The sequence below is a fragment of the Salmo salar genome, chromosome ssa14, assembly GCF_905237065.1.
Source record: "Salmo salar chromosome ssa14, Ssal_v3.1, whole genome shotgun sequence".
Lineage (NCBI taxonomy): Eukaryota > Metazoa > Chordata > Actinopteri > Salmoniformes > Salmonidae > Salmo > Salmo salar.
This window is the reverse complement of record NC_059455.1, coordinates 91,827,920-91,849,276: the sequence shown is the minus strand read 5'-3', so window position 1 is coordinate 91,849,276 and position 21,357 is coordinate 91,827,920. Positions and strand designations below refer to the sequence as shown.

The 21,357-nt window shown below is 45.9% G+C and overlaps 2 protein-coding genes across 48 annotated transcripts in view; both read right to left on the bottom strand.

Moving 5' to 3' along the window:
- The window catches only part of LOC106595386 (upstream-binding protein 1), a 33,551-nt gene extending 27,616 nt beyond the window's left edge, over positions 1–5,935 (bottom strand). For 2 of the 4 annotated variants that reach the window (XM_045695010.1, XM_045695009.1), the window contains exons 1-2: positions 5,084–5,935; positions 1,941–2,157 (exon numbers count right to left, since the gene is read on the bottom strand). In XM_045695010.1, coding sequence (XP_045550966.1) covers positions 1,941–2,056 — 116 coding nt within the window. In that variant the 5' untranslated portion in view covers positions 2,057–2,157; positions 5,084–5,935. Of the gene's footprint in view, positions 1–1,940; positions 2,158–5,083 lie in introns of those variants that run through there. The other 2 variants (XM_045695008.1, XM_045695011.1) reach the window with 2 other exon arrangements.
- Positions 5,936–7,726: 1,791 nt separating this feature from the next.
- The window catches only part of LOC106592465 (CLIP-associating protein 2), a 132,009-nt gene continuing 118,378 nt past the window's right edge, over positions 7,727–21,357 (bottom strand). For all 44 annotated transcript variants that reach the window (XM_045694965.1, XM_045694968.1, XM_045694964.1 and 41 more), the window contains 6 exons: positions 14,934–15,111; positions 14,584–14,780; positions 14,337–14,465; positions 10,984–11,190; positions 10,772–10,888; positions 7,727–8,909 (listed from right to left, as the gene is read on the bottom strand). In XM_045694965.1, coding sequence (XP_045550921.1) covers positions 8,832–8,909; positions 10,772–10,888; positions 10,984–11,190; positions 14,337–14,465; positions 14,584–14,780; positions 14,934–15,111 — 906 coding nt within the window. In that variant the 3' untranslated portion in view covers positions 7,727–8,831. The remainder of the gene's footprint in view (positions 8,910–10,771; positions 10,889–10,983; positions 11,191–14,336; positions 14,466–14,583; positions 14,781–14,933; positions 15,112–21,357) is intronic.

Below are 21,357 nucleotides of genomic sequence, written 5' to 3'. Positions count from 1 at the left end.
CGGCACCTCCGTACCTTCAGGCTCTGATCAGTCCCTACACCCAAACAAGGGCACTGCGTTCATCCACCACTGGCCTGCTGGCCCCCCTACCTCTGAGGAAGCACAGTTCCCGCTCAGCCCAGTCAAAACTGTTCGCTGCTCTGGCACCCCAATGGTGGAACAAGCTCCCTCACGACGCCAGGACAGCGGAGTCAATCACCACCTTCCGGAGACACCTGAAACCCCACCTCTTTAAGGAATACCTGGGATAGGATAAAGTAATCCTTCTAACCCCCCCCCAAAAAAAAATATAGATGTACTATTGTAAAGTGGTTGTTCCACTGGATATCATAAGGTGAATGCACCAATTTGTAAGTCGCTCTGGATAAGAGCGTCTGCTAAATGACGTAAATGTAAATGTAAGTAAATATGGAACAAAGGTAGGGAAAGAAGTAGTAATTGTAGAACTATAAGAACAGACCGTCTTATCAACACAGCTGCTTATTGTCCCTGTCCCACCCTAACCCAGCCCTGATGGCCCCTGCATGGCCCCTGCATGGCATGCCAGTCACAGGGCCACTGCCCCACTCTGCACTGCTACCAAAGAAACTTCAGCGGGGTGTATTCATAACTCCGATTCTGTTGCAAAACGTTTTGCAACAGAACATTTTTACTCCAAATGCTGTTGAGTTCCATTTTGTTCGTAAACACAAGGTTGTAGTTCAGTCGTGTTTCTTTAAAAAAAAGAGTCTGGAAGAAGTTGGAAGGAACCCTGGGGACTTCGTTCCCCTTTAGAGTCTGGAAGAATCAATCATTTATAGATATGCAGCTTGTGACCGTTCAGATTATTGGAATGGAAACACGTGGAAACGACAATTAAAATACAACTTCCATTCAAGAACCCAACAGCTTTTACGTGAGGATGAAGAGCATTTGGTAGTAAACGGTTTCCTGTGAACAAAAAAAAGAAAAGTGTTTTGTAACGGACTAAACGTTTTGTAACAGAATCGGCGTAATGAATAAACCCTTGCTTCCTGACACACGAGGAGCCAGCGCCACTGGCTGAGACATTCTGTTCTTACGGAGCACCACAGCTGCTCTCTAGACATGGGACACACACAGGATCCTGATGAGACAGCTGACAGTGCTGGGAACTCTTATCCCACAGAAACACAACATCCCTGACACAAACATCTGTGGGGAAGACCGATACACACACACACACACGCACACACACTCTTACACTCTTACACTTAGGGAGCTGTTGCGGTGACAGTGAGGGTGGTGTCACAGTAAGAGATGTTTGTTCCGGACTGTTCCATAGTGGAGGATATGACTGGTACAGCTACAAACCCCACTTTGAGCATCCCAGCTGATTGCTGCCATAGCAACCCCACAGTTCCACCACACGATGTCATCACTCCGAGACGTGCCACTGATCCACCCAGAGAGACAGTTATGGCTAGAAGAGATCCAGCCTTTGTCACATTAACAGCAGGTTTGACTTTTCATAGCAGATTAGGAGAATTAGGTTAAACTGGATGCCTTACAGCAATGTCCCAGAGACGGAGGGGTAGGGGAGAGCTGATCCCCACTCCCTGCCTGGGCTGTGCTTACAGGGTTTATGTACCATGCATTCTGCTGATACACCCTTTATGTGTCTGGTAGACTATTAAAGCCCTCTGTCCTCCGTGGAAACCTGCTGTGACAGCCCCCACCATCCCTACACACTCCAAAACAAAGAACAACAACACAGACTGACAATACCACACAGAGGGGATTCCACATACATGACTGTAATGCAGCTGGATGCAGTGTGTGTGTGTGTGTGTGTGTGTGCGTCCCTGCCAGGGGTTTAGGAGGAAAAACAGTTAAAAGAGTTTGTACCTTCCATCTCCTGTTCAGACACACTGATATATAACTAGTTGTGTATGTATTGTATATCAAGCAGGCTTTCTAACCTCATACTGTATGCGCCAGCCCCCAGCTCCTGCCCGATGCCCGACAGACTGGCATCAAAGTCGTGTACCAGCCCTGACTCGATGGTGGCATGGTCCATCTTCAGCACCCAGGCCATGGCCCCCAGCTCCTTCTCCTCCGCCCCTAGCCGAAGGGCCGCCAGATTTGTCTCCGGGGACGGGACAGCAGCTAGCAGGCTAATAAACCACTGCTGGTGGACTGGAGACGATGAAGAGAAAGTTAGCTAGCTACGGTAACTAGCTAGTTGTTGTTGCATTGGCCACTACGGGCTAAATAACTGTAAGCTACTGGTGGTTGGCTAAGAAGCTAGTTAGTAGCTTTCAGATAACTAGCTATTGTTGCTAACTAGCTATAGTAGCTAACTGAAGATCGAATAAAGGCGAATTGATAGCATGCCGCACTAGCCCGATATCTCGCCATAATATGGCTGCAAGTGAAAGTAGCAATCTGGATTGATATGAAGCCAACAACCAGACTAGCTAGCTAGGTAAAGTTAGCAGGCTAAGCTAACAACAGAATCCACAACCATCATGACTTGTGGAATAACAGCATGCTAAATAACCTTTTGCTCAAAGTTAGCTAGCTAAACCCTCCACCACTAATAACTAGCTACCTAGCTAACTGGGACTCTTCACGCCATTTCAATACAAAGTGATTTCTGTAGCAGGTTAGGAGAGCATTTTTGCTAACCCCTTTTCCTAACCTGAACCTCAGACTCTAGCCAGCAAATCCGACTCGCTTGCTTACAGCTGCACTAGGGTCGGACAGGCTTCTTGTGTACATTAAGACATGGCAGAGCAGGAACGTTATACGGCTCCAAAATATACTTCAATCCAGGGACGAGAAACGCATTGTACTTCGAATTGTATCATTATCCCAAATGTTAGACCGAAAACGGTGGCAGGTAGCCTGGGTAAGTAAACGAAAGGTCGCTGGTTTGAATCCCCAAGCCGACTAGTTGAAAAATAGGTCTGTGCCCTTGGCGCCTGCGAAATGCACATGTAAACGTAATATGCAGAAATCATTCAATTTCCTGGTTGTTAAAATTCTACTTGTTCACTGAATTTCAGTTTGTGAGACAAAACAAGCAGTCATTGTATCGAGAATCATTGTACCATCTTTACCCTCTGAAATACACTCAGTGGCCAGTTTATTAGGTAAACGAAAATGGTTCGCTCCTACACACAGTGAGTCACGTGGCCAGGGCTTGCTATTTAAAGCAGGCAGACAGGCATTCAGTTACTGCTCGATTTAACATTAGATTGGGCAAAACTAGTGACCTAAGAGACTCTGAGCATGGTATGATTGTCGACTGAAGGCGCACCGGTTCAAGTATCTCAGAAATGGCCGGCCTCCTGGGCTTTTCAAACACGACAGAGTCGAGGGTTTTACAGATAACGGTGCGACAAACAAAAAAACATCCAGTCAGCGGTAGTCCTGTGAGTCAAAACAGCTCGTTACTGAGAGGTCGTGGGAGAATGTCAAGAATCGTGCAAGCTAACAGGAGGGCCACAAAAACAGACAAAATAACGGCACAGTACACCAGTGCTGTGCAGAACAGCATCTTGGAAACGCACACCTCGCCCGTCCTTGTCACGGATGGGCTATTTGCAGCAGACGACCACACCGGGTTCCCATCAGATAAAAACAAGAAGCTGCGGCTCCAGTGGGCACGCCTGGTCCGACAAATCCTGGTTCCTGTTGAGGCACGCTGATGGCAGAGTCAGGATTTGGCATAAGCAGCAGGAGGCCATGGCCCCCATCCTGCCTGTTGTCAACGGTACAGGCCGGTGGCGGTGGTGTTATGGTGTGGGGAATGTTTTCCTTGCACAAGTTATGTCCCTTGATACCAATTGACCAACATGTCCATTCACCGAAGAATTCACTCTTTTCTGGGTACTAGATTTTTTATTTAATCTTTATTAGATGGGTGTACCTAATAAACTGTCCACTTGTATATTTTCCATAAACAAAAATATTGTATATTTCAGCAGTTTGAAACTGGTGTACAAAACGCAAAAACTAAACTTAAGCACGGGAAGCATAGAAAGTGTACATAGAACAGATCTATCGCTGCTTTCAATGAGAATGACAAGGTCTATAACCCCCCCCCCCTTCTCACTAATTTCATCATATCCAACTACGATCTCGTCTAAATCGCTGCAACTCCCCAACGGGCTCAGGAGAGGCGAAAGTCGAGTCAGGCGTCTTACAAAACATGACCTGCCAAACCCTCCCGCTTAAGCAGGAAGCGCCCGCACCAATGTGACGGAGGAGAAACAGTTTCCACCGACCGAAGTCAGCCTGCTGGTGCCTGGCCGCCACAAGGAGTCGCTAGAGCGTGTTGAGCCAAGTAAAGCCCTCCCCCATCCAAACCCTCCACTAACACGGAAGACACTGGGCTAATTGTGCGCCACCCTATGGGACTCCCGGTTGGTTGTGACACAGTCTGGGATCGAACCCGGGTCTGTAGTGACGCCTCAAGCACCGCGATGCGCCTATGACTCACATTTCTATGTGAATTTAATTAGGTCGCCCAAAAAGTTATATTGCAGCTTTAAGTAAACTGCTGTATTAAACAACAAAGGAGCTGATTGGCTGTCTTCCATTCCAAAATGGCTTCTGCTATCTAACATGAGAACCAAAAGGACAAGTTTTCCCGGAAACTAGCAGTTGTTCAATCTTCTCGGTGTAAGAGTTGGGATCATGGGACACTTCGTAGTACAACACATTTGTCATCCCTGGGTTGAGGTACGTTTCCCGAGCCAAACTGCGCTGTGTCTTTTAATCTACATGGGAAGGCTGTCCGACCCTAGTGCAGCTGAAAGCAAGCGGGTCGGATCGGCTGGCTACTCCTAACCTAATACGAAAAGGTCACTAAAGTATCTCAGTTGCGTGAAAATTGTTTCCCCTAGCTAACTAGCGAGAGTTAGCTCACTTGCTGTCCTCAAAAGGTCAATTTAGCTGGCGACATAGCACTTCCCCGAGCCCAGGCATAGCTAGCTAGCAACATTACGTAAATGCAGGATGTTGTTGAGTCCACACCCGCATATTCACACGCCATGTCCGTCTCAACTAGTGAGCTAGCATTAGCAGTCTAGTAGCATTATAAAACTTCACTTGCATTTGATTCACGGATGTCTGGAATCCTCCTATGAGAAGCTCGCAGCCAGCGCTTCCTGTGCCCTCCGAAACCTCTCTCCTTTTTTCATCGCGGACTCGTGTGACCAGGGCTACAGTTCCCGGTCGGTTAAATAAGACTCTTTAACGATCAGAACAGTGGCGGTAGACGACACATATGCAGGCAACACGAACATGGCTCCTCATCAGACCGGAGACCTCTCAAAACCTTGCGGACTGTCGCCAGCCGCCGAGGAGGGGGGGGGATGTCACGGGGCCAATCAGAAAGCCGCCCTGCTGCCAAGCGCACCCAGCTCAGCCAATGGGCTCCGTCAGAGCTTTTGTCAACCCCCTTCTACGTTATAACGCCGATGTGACCAGTTCATAGCATGTTCATTCACCCCATCACATACAGAGACATATTCACAATACACAAATGCATAATTCAAACGAGACAACAAAAATCTGTAAAAAAACAAACCAACTACTCGGCTGTTTGAGACTAGCAGGCCGGTTCCCCTCTGCTTCCAGAGAACAGTGTGTTCCTACTGGAGAAAATAAATGTGTGTTGGACCAAAGACCAACAGCCAGATGTGAAGTTGGATGTATTTAGTGGGAATGATTGTAATGTGCGTGTGATTTAGGACATGGACACAGGATGCTCTTTAGGCCACTTGCACCAACCCTTCTGTGTCTGGAAGTCAAGCTACCAGAGGTCCGTTTGCATTTATAGAGAACACAAATGACGGTCATAAATCTTCAGTCCTGTAATAGTAGAACTTACCCTTTCCCAGTTGATCATGTTACATATTAACCTGTGAATCGGAAGTTTACATACACCTCAGCCAAATACATTTAAACTCAGTTTTTCACAATTCCTGACATTTAATCCTAGTAAAAATTCCCTGTTTTAGGTCAGTTAGGATCACCACTTTATTTTAATAATGTGAAAATGTCAGAATAATAGTAGAGAGTGATTTATTTCAGCTTTTATTTATTTTATCACATTCCCAGTGGGTCAGAAGTTTACACACACTCAATTAGTATGTGGTAGCATTGCCTTTAAATTGTTTAACTTGGGTCAAACGTTTCGGGTAGCCTTCCACAAGCTTCCCACAATAAGTTGGGTGAATTTTGGCCCATTCCTCCTGACAGAGCTGGTGTAACTGAGTCAGGTTTGTAGGCCTCCTTGCTCGCACACACTTTTTCAGTTCTGCCCACAAATGTTCTATAGGATTGAGGTCAGGGCTTTGTGATGGCCACTCCAATACCTTGACTTTGTTGTCCTTAAGCCATTTTGCCACAACTTTGGAAGTATGCTTGGGGTCATTGTCCATTTGGAAGACCCATTTGTGACCAAGCTTTAACTTCCTGACTGATGTCTTGAGATGTTGCTTCAATATATCCACATAATTTTCCATCCTCATGATGCCATCTATTTTGTGAAGTGCACCAGTCCCTCCTGCAGCAAAGCACCCCCACAACATGATGCTGCCACCCCCGTGCTTCACGGTTGGGATGGTGTTCTTTGGCTTGCAAGCGTCCCCATTTTCCCTCCAAACATAACGATGGTCATTATGGCCAAACAATTCTATTTTTGTTTCTTCAGACCAGAGGACATTTCTCCAAAAAGTACGATCTTTGTCCCCATGTGCAGTTGCAAACCGTAGTCTGGCTTTTTTTTATGGCGGTTTTGGAGCAGTGGCTTCTTCCTTGCTGAGCGACCTTTCAGGTTATGTCAATATAGGACTCGTTTTACTGTGGATATAGATACTTTTGTACCCGTTTCCTCCAGCATCTTCACAAGGTCCTTTGCTGTTGTTCTGGGATTGATTTGCACTTCTAGGAGACAGAACGCGTCTCCTTCCTGAGCGGTATGACGGCTGCGTGGTCCCATGGTGTTTATACTTGCGTACTATTGTTTGTACAGATGAACGTGGTACCTTCAGGCGTTTGGAAATTGCTCCCAAGGATGAACCAGACTTGTGGAGGTCTACAATTTTTTTTCTGAGGTCTTGGCTGATTTCTTTAGATTTTCCCATAATGTCAAGCAAAGAGGCACTGAGTTTGAAGGTAGGCCTTGAAATACATCCACAGGTACACCTCCAATTGACTCAAATTATGTCAATTAGCCTATCAGAAGCTTCTAAAGCCATGACATAATTTTCTGGAATTTTCCAAGCTGTTTAAAGGCACAGTCAACTTAGTGTATGTAAACTTCTGACCCACTGGAATTGTGATACAGTGAATTATAAGTGAAATAATCTGTCTGTAAACAATTGTTGGAAAAATTACTTGTGTCATACACAAAGTCGATGTCCTAACAGACTTGCCAAAACTATAGTTTGTTAACAAGAAATTTGTGGAGTGGTTGAGAAACGAGTTTTAATGACTCTAACCTAAGTGTATGTAAACTTCCCACTTCAACTGTATATATTCTCCAGCTTCCATGTTCAGACACATTCACACACTGTATGAAGAGCACAGTATCTTCCGTACTGTGCTCTGGTCCATAAATACCAGTTTATTCCAGTCAGTGCACAAGGGGCGCAACTTTGGTTAATTGTAGACCCTGTGTGTGGCAGAACAGGTGCCCCTCCCACTGACTGAGACAGAAACCTGTGTTTATTATGGTCTGTACAAGTTATTTTTCTTTTTTCTTCATTTTATTGTAAGCACAGCTTTGTAAATGCACAGAGGAAAACAACCCAGTGACAGCCAGACTGTTACAAGAAGAGGAAGAAGAGGGGACAGTTTCTCAGATCACTAAATAGTACATTTGTCCAAAACGTCTCCCCAGAGAGAAACCAAAGTAGAGAGACTATGGCACACGCAACAGAAAACAAAACTGATCAGGATGCAGAGCGCGCACCTCCTTCAAGGACTCTCCTGAATGACGTCCTTACTGGATATTAATCCATGTTATCATGTGTGGAGGCATATCCATTAGGTGATGATAATAAGAAGAAGCCATGTCTCCCCCCTCTTTGTCTGAAATGTACTCATCCAAGACATGGCAGGAAAGCAGTGGAAGGTACTATGGACTTCTCTGAAAGGGGTGGACATGGTTAACTAATTTCACCCTCTCCCTTCCACTGTGACAGTAAATAGGCTCTGGATAAAGAGTTAAAAATCACTGTCATGTAGAGCTAAGCACATTCCGTCTCCCATAACTTACACTCATTGCCTATGTAGTTGTTATGAACAGTTATGACCTAACTGCTCATGACCTAACTGCTCGACCACTATGACAGATGGACTGACTGACCTCAGAAATACACCCCCTCCTCCGTCGCAGACATAAACACACCGGTCTGCAGAATGCACATACCTAGCCTCGTCCCTTCCTCTCTAGCCATCCATCCTGGCTGGGGGTGTGTGGCTAGTGCATCATCAGAGGGTGTGGTTAGGTGTGTAGAGATCAGGGGGTGAGTCTCAGAGAACAGGGTGAATCTTCAATGTTTGGGAAGGGAACTACAACAATCCTCTCTTCTGCACCGTATCCCAGAGTGCATTGTAGTAGGCAACAAAAAGGCAATGGGAGGTTGTGTCCAGGACAGTGTGTGTGTGTGAGTGTGTCAGTCTGGGCCTTCATATTAGCATGTTCATGTAAGCATGTCAGTAAGCGTGTGTGTGTTCATGTAAGCGTGTGAGTATGTGTTTATCCATCCATGTAAGAGTGTGTGTTAAGTCTCTGGAGGGAGAGTGCAGTTCCATGGTTGTCCTGTGGGGGCGCTGTCCATCTGTCTGTTCTATAGGCTGTCTGGTGGGGGCTCACCACCACTGGAGCCAGACTGGGCACGCTTGATGTACAGATTCAACAACTTCAACTGGAGAGAGAGAGAGAGAGAGAGAGAGAGAGAGAGAGAGAGAGAGAGAGAGAGAGGGGGGGGGGGGGAGTTACAGGGTTGTAGAAGTGAAGCAGTTCTTCATGAATCCTCCTGATCCAGTAATCTACACTGAACTAAAATATAAACACAACATGTAAAGTGTTGGTCCCACGTTTCATAAACTGAAATAAAAAGAGCCCAGAAATGTTCCATACACACAAAAAGATTTTTTCTGTCAAATTGTGCGCACAATTGTGTTTACATCTCTGTCAGTGAGCATTTCTCCTTTGCCAAGATTATCCATCCACCTGACAGGAGTGGCATATCAAGAAGCGGACTAAACAGCATGATCATTACACAGGTGCACCTTGTGCTGGGGACAATAAAAGGCCACTGATGTGCAGTTGTGTCACACAACGCCACAGATATCAAGTTGAAGGAGTGTCCAATTGCAATGCTGACTGCATGAATGTCTACCTGAGAATTTAATGTTCATTTCTACCATAAGCCACCTGTGACAGTTTTTGAGAATTTGGCAGTACGTCCAACCGGCCTCACAACCGCAGACCACGTATAACTACGCCGGCCCAGGACCTCCGCATCCGGTTTCTTCACCTGCGGCATCATCCGAGACCAGACTCCGGGACAGCTGATGAAACTGTCAGAAACCGTCTCAGGGAAGCTCACCTGCATACTCATATCGTCCTCACCAGGGTCTTGACCTGACTGCAGTTCGGTCGTCGTAACCGACTACAGTGGGAAAATGCTCACCGTCGATGGCCACTGGCAGGCTGGAGAAGTGTGCTCTTCACGGATGAATCCCGGTTTCCGCTGTACTGGGCAGATGGAAGACGTATGGCGTCTTGTGGGCAAGTGGTTTGCTGACATAAATGTTGTGAACAGAGTGCCACAGGTTGGAGGCGGCTTATGGTAGAGAAATTAACATTAAATTCTCTGGAAACAGCTCTGGTGGACATTCCTGTAGTCGGCATGCCAATTGCACCCTCCCTCAACTTGATATCTGTGGCGTTGTGTTGTGACAAAACTGCACGTTAGTGGCCTTTTAGTGTCCCCAGCACAAGGTGCACCTGTGTAATGACCGTGCTGTTTAATCAGCTTCTTGATATGCCACTCCTGTGGTTTGCTGATGTCAATGTTGTGAACAGAGTGACCCATGGTGGCGGTGGGGTTATGGTATGGACAGGCATAAACAACAACAAACCCAATTGCATTTTATCGATGGCAATTTGAATGTACAGATACTGTGACGAGATCCTGAGGCCCATTGTCCCACCATTCACCTGCCGCCATCACCCCATATTTCAGCATGATAATGCATGGCCCCATGTCGCAAGGATCTGTACACAATTCCTGGAAGCTGAAAACTTCCACGTTCTTCCATGGCCTGCATACTCACCAGACATGTCACCCATTGAGCATGTTTGGGATGCTCTGGATCGACGTGTACGACAGTGTCCCAGTTCTCACCAATATCAAGCAAATTCACACAGCCATTGAAGAGGAGTGGGACAACATTCCACATCAGGCCACAATCAACAGCCTGATCATCTCTATGTGATGGCCTCTACTTAAAACTTTTTTTTTTTAGGTATCTGTGACCAACAGATGCATATCTGTATTCCCAGTCATGTTAAATCCATAGATTAGGACCTCATTTATTTATTTAAATTGACTGATTTCCTTTATATGAACTGTAACTGCTGAAATTGTTGCATGTTGCGTTTATTTTGGTTCAGGGTAAAATGTGAGGCTATAGATTGATTTGAGAATCTAGTAGTGTGGATGTATTGGTAGAGAGGTATAATAGGTGTGGTTAGTAGAAAGTGGGCGTGGTCCCTCACCTTGCTGCCAGACAGTTGGTTGAGGTGAGGTTTTAGCTCCTCCCCTATGACCGCATAGAGGGCCACCAGACAGAATACACAGGCCTTCCTCACACTGCTCTCCGAGTTGTCATAACCCTGCATAACATGACATAGTGGGTCATAACTCTGAATAACATGAGGATGTGTGTAATCTTTGTGTGTGTGATGACCTGTACGAGTGTGTGTGTTACCTGTATGAGTCCGGGGACTATCTCAGGCAGCATGGTGACTAGCCCGTGGTGGGGGACCCTCTCTATGACTCTGGTCTGCATCTTAATGGCAGCCAGGTTGATGGGGTAGTCAGCTGACTGGATGATGGGAGACAACACCTTCACACACTGGTCTGGACTGATGGACGACGCCAACATGGCCGCCGTCTCCTCTGCCGCTCGCGCCACCTACTCACACAGGAACAGGGTTATAGCACCAGTTATAATGCCACCTACTCACACAGGAACAGGGTTATAGCACCAGTTATAATGCCTCCTACACACACACAGGAACAGGGTTATAGCACCAGTTATAATGCCACCTACTCACACAGGAACAGGGTTATAGCACCAGTTATAATGCCTCATACACACACACAGGAACAGGGTTAGAGCACCAGTTATAATGCCACCTACTCACACAGGAACAGGGTTATAGCACCAGTTATAATGCCTCATACACACACACAGGAACAGGGTTATAGCACCAGTTATAATGCCACCTACTCACACAGGAACAGGGTTATAGCACCAGTTATAATGCCTCCTACACACACACAGGAACAGGGTTAGAGCACCAGTTATAATGCCACCTACTCACACAGGAACAGGGTTATAGCACCAGTTATAATGCCTCCTACACACACAGGAACAGGGTTATAGCACCAGTTATAATGCCTCCTACACACACACAGGAACAGGGTTATAGCACCAGTTATAATGCCTCCTACACACACACAGGAACAGGGTTATAGCACCAGTTATAATGCCTCCTACACACACAGGAACAGGGTTATAGCACCAGTTATAATGCCTCCTACACACACACAGGAACAGGGTTATAGCACCAGTTATAATGCCTCCTACTCACACAGGAACAGGGTTATAGCACCAGTTATAATGCCTCCTACACACACAGGAACAGGGTTATAGCACCAGTTATAATGCCTCATACACACACACAGGAACAGGGTTATAGCACCAGTTATAATGCCACCTACACACACAGGAACAGAGTCAATGTGTGTGTGTGTGTGTGTGTGTGTGTGTGTGTGTGTGTGTGTGAGAGAGAGAGTCCAGTGTAAGTGTTTGCATGTGCAGGAGATTATATTATATGTAGTGTGTGTGTATATATTTTAAGGAGTGTGTGTGTGTGTATATATTTTAAGGAGTGTGTGTGTGTGTATATATTTTAAGGAGTGTGTATATATATTAAGGAGTGTGTGTGTGTATATATTTTAAGGAGTGTGTATATATATTAAGGAGTGTGTGTGTGTATATATTTTAAGGAGTGTGTATATATTTTAAGGAGTGTGTGTATTTATATTTTAAGGAGTGTGTATATATATTAAGGAGTGTGTGTGTGTATATATTTTAAGGAGTGTGTATATATTAAGGAGTGTGTGTGTGTATATATTTTAAGGAGTGTGTATTTATATTTTAAGGAGTGTGTATATATATTAAGGAGTGTGTGTGTGTATATATTTTAAGGAGTGTGTATATATATTAAGGAGTGTGTGTGTGTATATATTTTAAGGAGTGTGTATATATATTAAGGAGTGTGTGTGTGTATATATTTTAAGGAGTGTGTGTGTGTATATATTTTAAGGAGTGTGTGTGTGTATATATTTTAAGGAGTGTGTGTATTTATATTTTAAGGAGTGTGTATATATTTTAAGGAGTGTGTGTATTTATATTTTAAGAAGTGTGTGTGTATATATATTTTAAGGAGTATGTATATATATTAAGGAGTGTGTGTGTGTATATATTTTAAGGAGTGTGTATATATATTAAGGAGTGTGTGTGTGTATATATTTTAAGGAGTGTGTGTGTGTGTATATATTTTAAGGAGTGTGTGTGTGTATATATTTTAAGGAGTGTGTATATATATTAAGGAGTGTGTGTGTGTATATATTTTAAGGAGTGTGTATATATATTAAGGAGTGTGTGTGTGTATATATTTTAAGGAGTGTGTATATATTTTAAGGAGTGTGTGTATTTATATTTTAAGGAGTGTGTATATATATTAAGGAGTGTGTGTGTGTATATATTTTAAGGAGTGTGTATATATTAAGGAGTGTGTGTGTGTATATATTTGAAGGAGTGTGTGTATTTATATTTTAAGGAGTGTGTATATATATTAAGGAGTGTGTGTGTGTATATATTTTAAGGAGTGTGTATATATTAAGGAGTGTGTGTGTGTATATATTTTAAGGAGTGTGTGTATTTATATTTTAAGGAGTGTGTATATATATTAAGGAGTGTGTGTGTGTATATATTTTAAGGAGTGTGTATATATATTAAGGAGTGTGTGTGTGTATATATTTTAAGGAGTGTGTATATATATTAAGGAGTGTGTGTGTGTATATATTTTAAGGAGTGTGTGTATATATTTTAAGGAGTGTGTGTGTGTATATATTTTAAGGAGTGTGTGTATTTATATTTTAAGAAGTGTGTGTGTATATATATTTTAAGGAGTATGTATATATATTAAGGAGTGTGTGTGTGTATATATTTTAAGGAGTGTGTATATATATTAAGGAGTGTGTGTGTGTATATATTTTAAGGAGTGTGTGTGTGTATATATATTAAGGAGTGTGTGTGTGTATATATTTTAAGGAGTGTGTATATATTTTAAGAAGTGTGTGTGTATATATTTTAAGGAGTGTGTGTGTGTGTATATATTTTAAGGAGTGTGTGTATTTATATTTTAAGGAGTGTGTGTATATATTTTAAGAAGTGTGTGTGTATATATTTTAAGGAGTGTGTGTGTGTATATATTTTAAGGAGTGTGTGTGTGTATATATTTTAAGGAGTGTGTGTATTTATATTTTAAGGAGTGTGTATTTATATTTTAAGGAGTGTGTGTATATATTTTAAGGAGTGTGTGTGTATATATTTTAAGGAGTGTGTGTGTATATATTTTAAGGAGTGTGTGTGTATATATTTTAAGGAGTGTGTGTGTATATATTTTAAGGAGTGTGTGTGTGTGTGTATTTTACAGTGTGTGTGTGTATATTTTAAGGAGTGTGTGTGTGTGTGTATTTTACAGTGTGTGTGTATATATTTTAAGGAGTGTGTGTGTGTGTGTATTTTACAATGTGTGTGTGTGTATATATTTTAAGGAGTGTGTGTATATATTTTAAGGAGTGTGTGTGTGTGTGTATTTTACAGTGTGTGTGTGTATATTTTAAGGAGTGTGTGTGTGTGTGTATTTTACAGTGTGTGTGTGTGTGTATTTTACAGTGTGTGTGTGTGTGTATTTTACAGTGTGTGTGTGTGTGTATTTTACAGTGTGTGTGTGTGTGTATTTTACAGTGTGTGTGTGTGTGTACCTCTTTGTGTGGGTCCCTGTGGGCCTCCAGGGCCTTCATGATGGTGAGTTCAGCGTAGTTCTTAAACCTCCAGGGCTGGCGGCTCAGAATCTCCCTCAGAACACGCAGCGCCAACGCCCTGATCACATGCTGCACAGGAGCAGCGGAGAGAGAGGACAACAGCTGAGGAAGTTGTCAGTGTGTGTAAGTACATTAATGAACATGTGTACATAACGGTGTGTGTGTGTGTGTGTGTGTGTGTGTGTACCTCTCTGTCCCCCAGCGTCTCCAGTAGTAACAGGAGGATGGTTTTGAAGTGTTCGTCCCAGCAAACCTGCAGGGTGTTTTCTCGAATCAGCTTCAAGAGATCACAAAGCGCCGCCTTCCTCTCCTCCACACGCTCATTGTGATTGGACAGCTCCTTCAGCAGCTCAGACACCAGCTCTGATTGGTCAATGGTGCTGTCTGTCACGGGCAACAGCCAATGGGGGTTGAGATACTGACTGACAACTTATCAATCATATATGACACTAAGACATTTTGTGTGTGTTTATGAATGTGTGTGTTTATGAATGTGTGTGTTTATGAATGGGTGTGTTTATGAATGTGTGTGTGTACCATCTGTTTGCTGGTCTGATTCGTCCAATGAAATATCTTTGACGCTGTGTTTAAAGGGGGAGTCTGTAAAGGGGTCACGGGACCCCCGGGGAGAAGAGGAGAGCAGGGGGGTGTTGAGAAGAGACGTCTTGTTGTCCAGAGCAGTGCGGACTCCATCCACCTGGTCAGCACCAATCCCCTGAGAGAGAGAGGGAAACGGAGAGACAGACAGACAGACAGACAGACAGACAGACAGACAGACAGACAGACAGACAGACAGACAGACAGACAGACAGACAGACAGACAGACAGACAGACAGACAGACAGACAGAGAGAAAGACAGAGAGAGAGAGAGAGAGAGAGACACACACGGGGTTGGGTGTCGTATGAATCTTGAAGATAATTTTAGACAGAAATGGGTCATGTGACAGGTAGGTGACAAGTCAGCTGAGCTCTGATTGGCAGGTTGATGATAGGTGGGCGGGTCAGGTTTCAAACCGACCTATAGAGATGTCAGCTTGGACGTAGCCCCTCCATGTCCTTGTGCAGGAGAGAGGTGTTGGCTGATGTTGCTTATTGTACACAGCCCTGACATCTCACACTGTACATATATATTCACATCACAACCTATTGTTGACCTGTAAAAACACTACGTCCCAATTTTACCTGATATTAGCTTATCGCCAGCAGATAAAAAGCTAGATCCACATTGTAAGAACAATACCTACAGTTGAAGTGGGAAGTTTACATACACTTAGGTTGGAGTCATTAAAACTCGTTTCTCAACCACTCCACAAATTTCTTGTTAACAAACTATAGTTTTGGCAAGTCGGTTAGGACATCTACTTTGTGCATGACACAAGTCATTTTTCCAACAATTGTTTACAGACAGATTATTTCACTTATAACTCACTGTATCACAATTCCAGTGGGTCAGAAGTTTACATACACTAAGTTGACTGTGCCTTTAAACAGCTTGGAATATTCCATAAAATGATGTCATGGCTTTAGAAGTTTCTGATAGGCTAATTGACATAATTTGAGTCAATTGGAGGTGTACCTGTGGATGTATTTCAAGGCCTACCTTCAAACTCAGTGCCTCTTTGCTTGACATTATGGGAAAATCTAAAGAAATCAGCCAAGACCTCAGAAAAAAAAATTGTAGACCTCCACAAGTCTGGTTCATCCTTGGGAGCAATTTCCAAACGCCTGAAGGAACCACGTTCATCTGTACAAACAATAGTACGCAAGTATAAACACCATGGGACCACGCAGCCGTCATACCGCTCAGGAAGGAGACGCGTTCTGTCTCCTAGAGATGAACATACTTTGGTGCAAGAAGTGCAAATCAATCCCAGAACAACAGCAAAGGACCTTGTGAAGATGCTGGAGGAAACAGGTACAAAAGTATCAATATCCACAGTAGAACGAGTCCTATATTGACATAACCTGAAAGGCCGCTCGGCAAGGAAGAAGCCACTGCTCCAAAACCGCCATAAAAAAGCCAGACTACGGTTTGCAACTGCACATGGGGACAAAGATCGTACTTGTTGGAGAAATGTCCTCTGGTCTAATGAAACAAAAATAGAACTGTTTGGCCATAATAACCATCGTTATGTTTGGAGGAAAAAGGGGGAGGCTTGCAAGCCGAAGAACACCATCCCAACCGTGAAGCACGGGGGTGGCAGCATCATGTTGTGGGGGTGCTTTGCTGCAGGAGGGACTGGTGCACTTCACAAAATAGATGGCATCATGAGGATGGAAAATTATGTGGATATATTGAAGCAACATCTCAAGACATCAGTCAGGAAGTTAAAGCTTGGTCACAAATGGGTCTTCCAAATGGACAATGACCACAAGCATACTTCCAAAGTTGTGGCAAAATGGCTTAAGGACAACATAGTCAAGGTATTGGAGTGGCCATCACAAAGCCCTGACCTCAATCCTATAGAACATTTGTGGGCAGAACTGAAAAAGTGTATGCGAGCAAGGAGCCCTACAAACCTGACTCAGTTACACCAGCTCTGTCAGGAGGAATGGGCCACAATTCACCCAACTTATTGTGGGAAGCTTGTGGAAGGCTACCCGAAACGTTTGACCCAAGTTAAACAATTTAAACGCAATGCTACCAAATACTAATTGAGTGTATGTAAACTTCTGACCCACTGGGAATGTGATGAAAGATATAAAAGCTGAAATAAATCCTTCTCTACTATTATTCTGACATTTCACATTCTTAAAATAAAGTGGTGATCCTAACTGACCTAAGACAGGGAATTTTTACTAGGATTAAATGTCAGGAATTGTTAAAAATTGAGTTTAAATGCATTTGGCTAAGGTGTATGTAAACTTCCCACTCCAACTGTATATGTGATGCTTTGACCCCAGACACTGTCACAACAGATGGGGTTGTATGGTTCGCTCTCTCTCTCTCCCCCTCTTCCCTATCTCTCTCCCTCCCCCTCTTCCCTATCTCTCCCCCTCCCCCTCTTCCCTATCTCTCCCCCTCCCCCATCTCTCCCCCTCCCCCTCTTCCATCTCTCTCCCCCTCCCTCTTCCATCTCTCTCCCCCTCCCTCTTCCATCTCTCTCCCCCTCCCTCTTCCATCTCTCTCCCCTCCCCTCTTCCATCTCTCTCCCCCTCCCTCTTCCATCTCTCTCTCCCTCCCTCTTCCATCTCTCTCTCCCTCCCTCTTCCATCTCTCTCTCTCCCTCTTCCATCTCTCTCTCCCTCCCTCTTCCATCTCTCTCTCATCTCTCTCTCTCATCTCTCTCTCTCCCCCTCTTCCATCTCTCTCTCTCCCCCTCTTCCATCTCTCTCTCTCTCCCTCCCCTCTTCCATCTCTCTCTCTCCCCCCCTCTTCCATCTCTCTCTCTCTCCCTCCCTCTTCCATCTCTCTCTCCCTCCCTCCCTCTTCCATCTCTCTCTTCCTCCCTCTTCCATCTCTCTCTCTCTCTCCCCCCTCTGTTCCATCTCTCTCTCTCTCCCTCCCTCTTCCATCTCTCTCTTCCTCTCTCTCCCATCTCTCTCTCTCTCCCTCTTCCATCTCTCTCTTCCATCTCTCTCTCTCCCCCTCTTCCATCTCTCTCTCTCTCTCCCCCCCCTCTTCCATCTCTCTCTCTCTCTCCCCCCTCTTCCATCTCTCTCTCTCTCTCTCCCCCTCTTCCGTATCGCTCTCTCTCTCTCTTCCATCTCTCTCTCTCCCCTCCCCCTCTTCCATATCTCTCTCTCTCTTCCATCTCTCTCTCCTCCCCCTCTTCCCTATCTCTCTCCCTCCCCCTCTTCCCTATCTCTCCCCCTCCCCTCTTCCCTATCTCTCCCCCTCCCCCTCTTCCCTATCTCTCCCCCTCCCCTCTTCCCTATCTCTCCCCCTCCCTCTTCCATCTCTCTCCCCCTCCCTCTTCCATCTCTCTCTCCCTCCCTCTTCCATCTCTCTCTCCTCCCTCTTCCATCTCTCTCTCTCTCCCTCTTCCATCTCTCTCTCCCTCCCTCTTCCATCTCTCTCTCCCTCCCTCTTCCATCTCTCCCTCCCTCTTCCATCTCTCTCTCTCTCCCCCTCTTCCATCTCTCTCTCTCATCTCTCTCTCTCCCCTCTTCCATCTCTCTCTCTCCCCCTCTTCCATCTCTCTCTCTCCCCCTCTTCCATCTCTCTCTCTCCCCCTCTTCCATCTCTCTCTCTCCCCTCTTCCATCTCTCTCTCTCTCCCCTCTTCCATCTCTCTCTCTCTCCCCCTCTTCCATCTCTCTCTCTCTCATCCTCTTCCATCTCTCTCTCTCTCCCCCCTCTTCCATCTCTCTCTCTCTCTCCCTCCCTCCCTCTTCCATCTCTCTCTCTCTCCCTCCCTCTTCCATCTCTCTCTTCCTCCCTCCCTCTTCCATCTCTCTCTTCCTCCCTCTTCCATCCTCTTCCATCTCTCTCTCCCATCTCTCTCTCTCTCCCTCTTCCATCTCTCTCCCTCTTCCATCTCTCTCTCCCCCCTCTTCCATCTCTCTCTCTCCCCCTCTTCCATCTCTCTCTCTCTCCCCCTCTTCCATCTCTCTCTCTCTCTCCCCCCCTCTTCCATCTCTCTCCATCTCTCTCTCTCTCCCCTCTTCCGTCTCTCTCTCTCTCCCTCTTCCGATCGCTCTCTCTCTTCCATCTCTCTCTCCCTCTCCCATCTCTCTCTCCCTCTTCCATCTCTCTCTCCCTCTTCCATCTCTCTCTCTCTCTCCTCTTCCATCTCTCTCTCTCCCCTCTTCCATCTCTCTCTCTCTCCCTCTCCCTCTTCCATCTCTCTCTCTCTCCCTCTCCCTCTTCCATCTCTCTCTCTCTCCCTCTCCCTCTTCCATCTCTCTCTCTCTCCCTCTTCCATCTCTCTCTCTCTCCCTCTTCCATCTCTCTCTCTCTCCCTCTTCCATCTCTCTCTCTCTCCCTCTTCCATCTCTCTCTCTCTCCCTCTTCCATCTCTCTCTCTCTCCCTCTTCCATCTCTCTCTCTCTCCCTCTTCCATCTCTCTCTCTCTCCCTCTTCCATCTCTCTCTCTCTCCCTCTTCCATCTCTCTCTCTCTCCCTCTTCCATCTCTCTCTCTCTCCCTCTTCCATCTCTCTCTCTCTCTCCTCTTCCATCTCTCTCTCTCTCCCTCTTCCATCTCTCTCTCTCTCCCTCTTCCATCTCTCTCTCTCTCCCTCTTCCATCTCTCTCTCTCTCCCTCTTCCATCTCTCTCTCTCTCCCTCTTCCATCTCTCTCTCTCCCTCTTCCATCTCTCTCTCTCTCCCTCTTCCATCTCTCTCTCTCTCCCTCTTCCATCTCTCTCTCTCTCCCTCTTCCATCTCTCTCTCTCTCCCTCTTCCATCTCTCTCTCTCCCTCCCTCTCCCATCTCTCTCTCCCCCCTCTTCCATCTCTCTCCATCTCTCTCTCTCTCCCCCTCTTCCGTCTCTCTCTCTCCCCCTCTTCCGTATCTCTCTCTCCCCCTCTTCCGTATCGCTCTCTCTCCCTCTTCCGTATCGCTCTCTCTCTCTCCCTCTTCCGTATCGCTCTCTCTCTCTCCCTCTTCCGTATCGCTCTCTCTCTCTCCCTCTTCCATCTCTCTCCCTCTTCCATCTCTCTCTCTCTCCCATCTCTCTCTCTCTCCCTCTTCCATCTCTCTCTCTCCCTCTTCCATCTCTCTCTCTCTCTCTCCCATCTCTCTCTCTCCCTCCCATCTCTCTCTCTCCCTCCCATCTCTCTCTCTCCCTCTCCCATCTCTCTCTCTCCCTCTCCCATCTCTCTCTCTCCCTCTCCCATCTCTCTCTCTCCCTCTCCCATCTCTCTCTCTCCCTCTCCCATCTCTCTCTCTCCCTCTCCCATCTCTCTCTCTCCCTCTCCCATCTCTCTCTCTCCCTCTCCCATCTCTCTCTCTCCCTCTTCCATCTCTCTCTCTCCCTCTTCCACCTCTCTCTCTCCCTCTTCCATCTCTCTCTCTCCCTCTTCCACCTCTCTCTCTCCCTCTTCCACCTCTCTCTCTCCCTCTTCCACCTCTCTCTCTCCCTCTTCCACCTCTCTCTCGCCCTCTTCCATCTCTCTCTCTCTCCCTCTTCCATCTCTCTCGCCCTCTTCCATCTCTCTCTCTCTCCCTCTTCCATCTCTCTCTCTCTCCCTCTTCCATCTCTCTCTCTCTCTCCCTCTTCCATCTCTCTCTCTCTCCCATCTCTCTCTCTCTCCCTCTTCCATCTCTCTCCCATCTCTCTCTCTCTCTCCCTCTTCCATCTCTCTCTCTCTCCCTCTTCCATCTCTCTCTCTCTCCCTCTTCCATCTCTCTCTCTCCCTCTTCCATCTCTCTCTCTCTCTCCCATCTCTCTCTCCCATCTCTCTCTCCATCTCTCTCTCTCCCTCTCCCATCTCTCTCTCTCTCCCTCTCCCATCTCTCTCTCTCCCTCTCCCATCTCTCTCTCTCCCTCTCCCATCTCTCTCTCTCCCTCTTCCATCTCTCTCTCTCCCTCTTCCATCTCTCTCTCTCCCTCTTCCATCTCTCTCTCTCCCTCTTCCATCTCTCTCTCTCCCTCTTCCACCTCTCTCTCTCCCTCTTCCACCTCTCTCTCGCCTCTCTTCCACCTCTCTCTCGCCTCTTCCATCTCTCTCTCTCCCTCTTCCATCTCTCTCTCTCTCCCTCTTCCATCTCTCTCGCCCTCTTCCATCTCTCTCTCTCTCCCTCTTCCATCTCTCTCTCTCTCCCTCTTCCATCTCTCTCTCTCTCCCATCTCTCTCTCTCCCTCTTCCATCTCTCTCCCATCTCTCTCTCTCTCCCTCTTCCATCTCTCTCTCTCTCCCTCTTCCATCTCTCTCTCTCTCCCTCTTCCATCTCTCTCTCTCTCCCTCTTCCATCTCTCTCTCTCCCATCTCTCTCTCCCATCTCTCTCTCCCATCTCTCTCTCTCTCTCCCATCTCTCTCTCTCTCCCTCTTCCATCTCTCTCTCTCTCACTCTT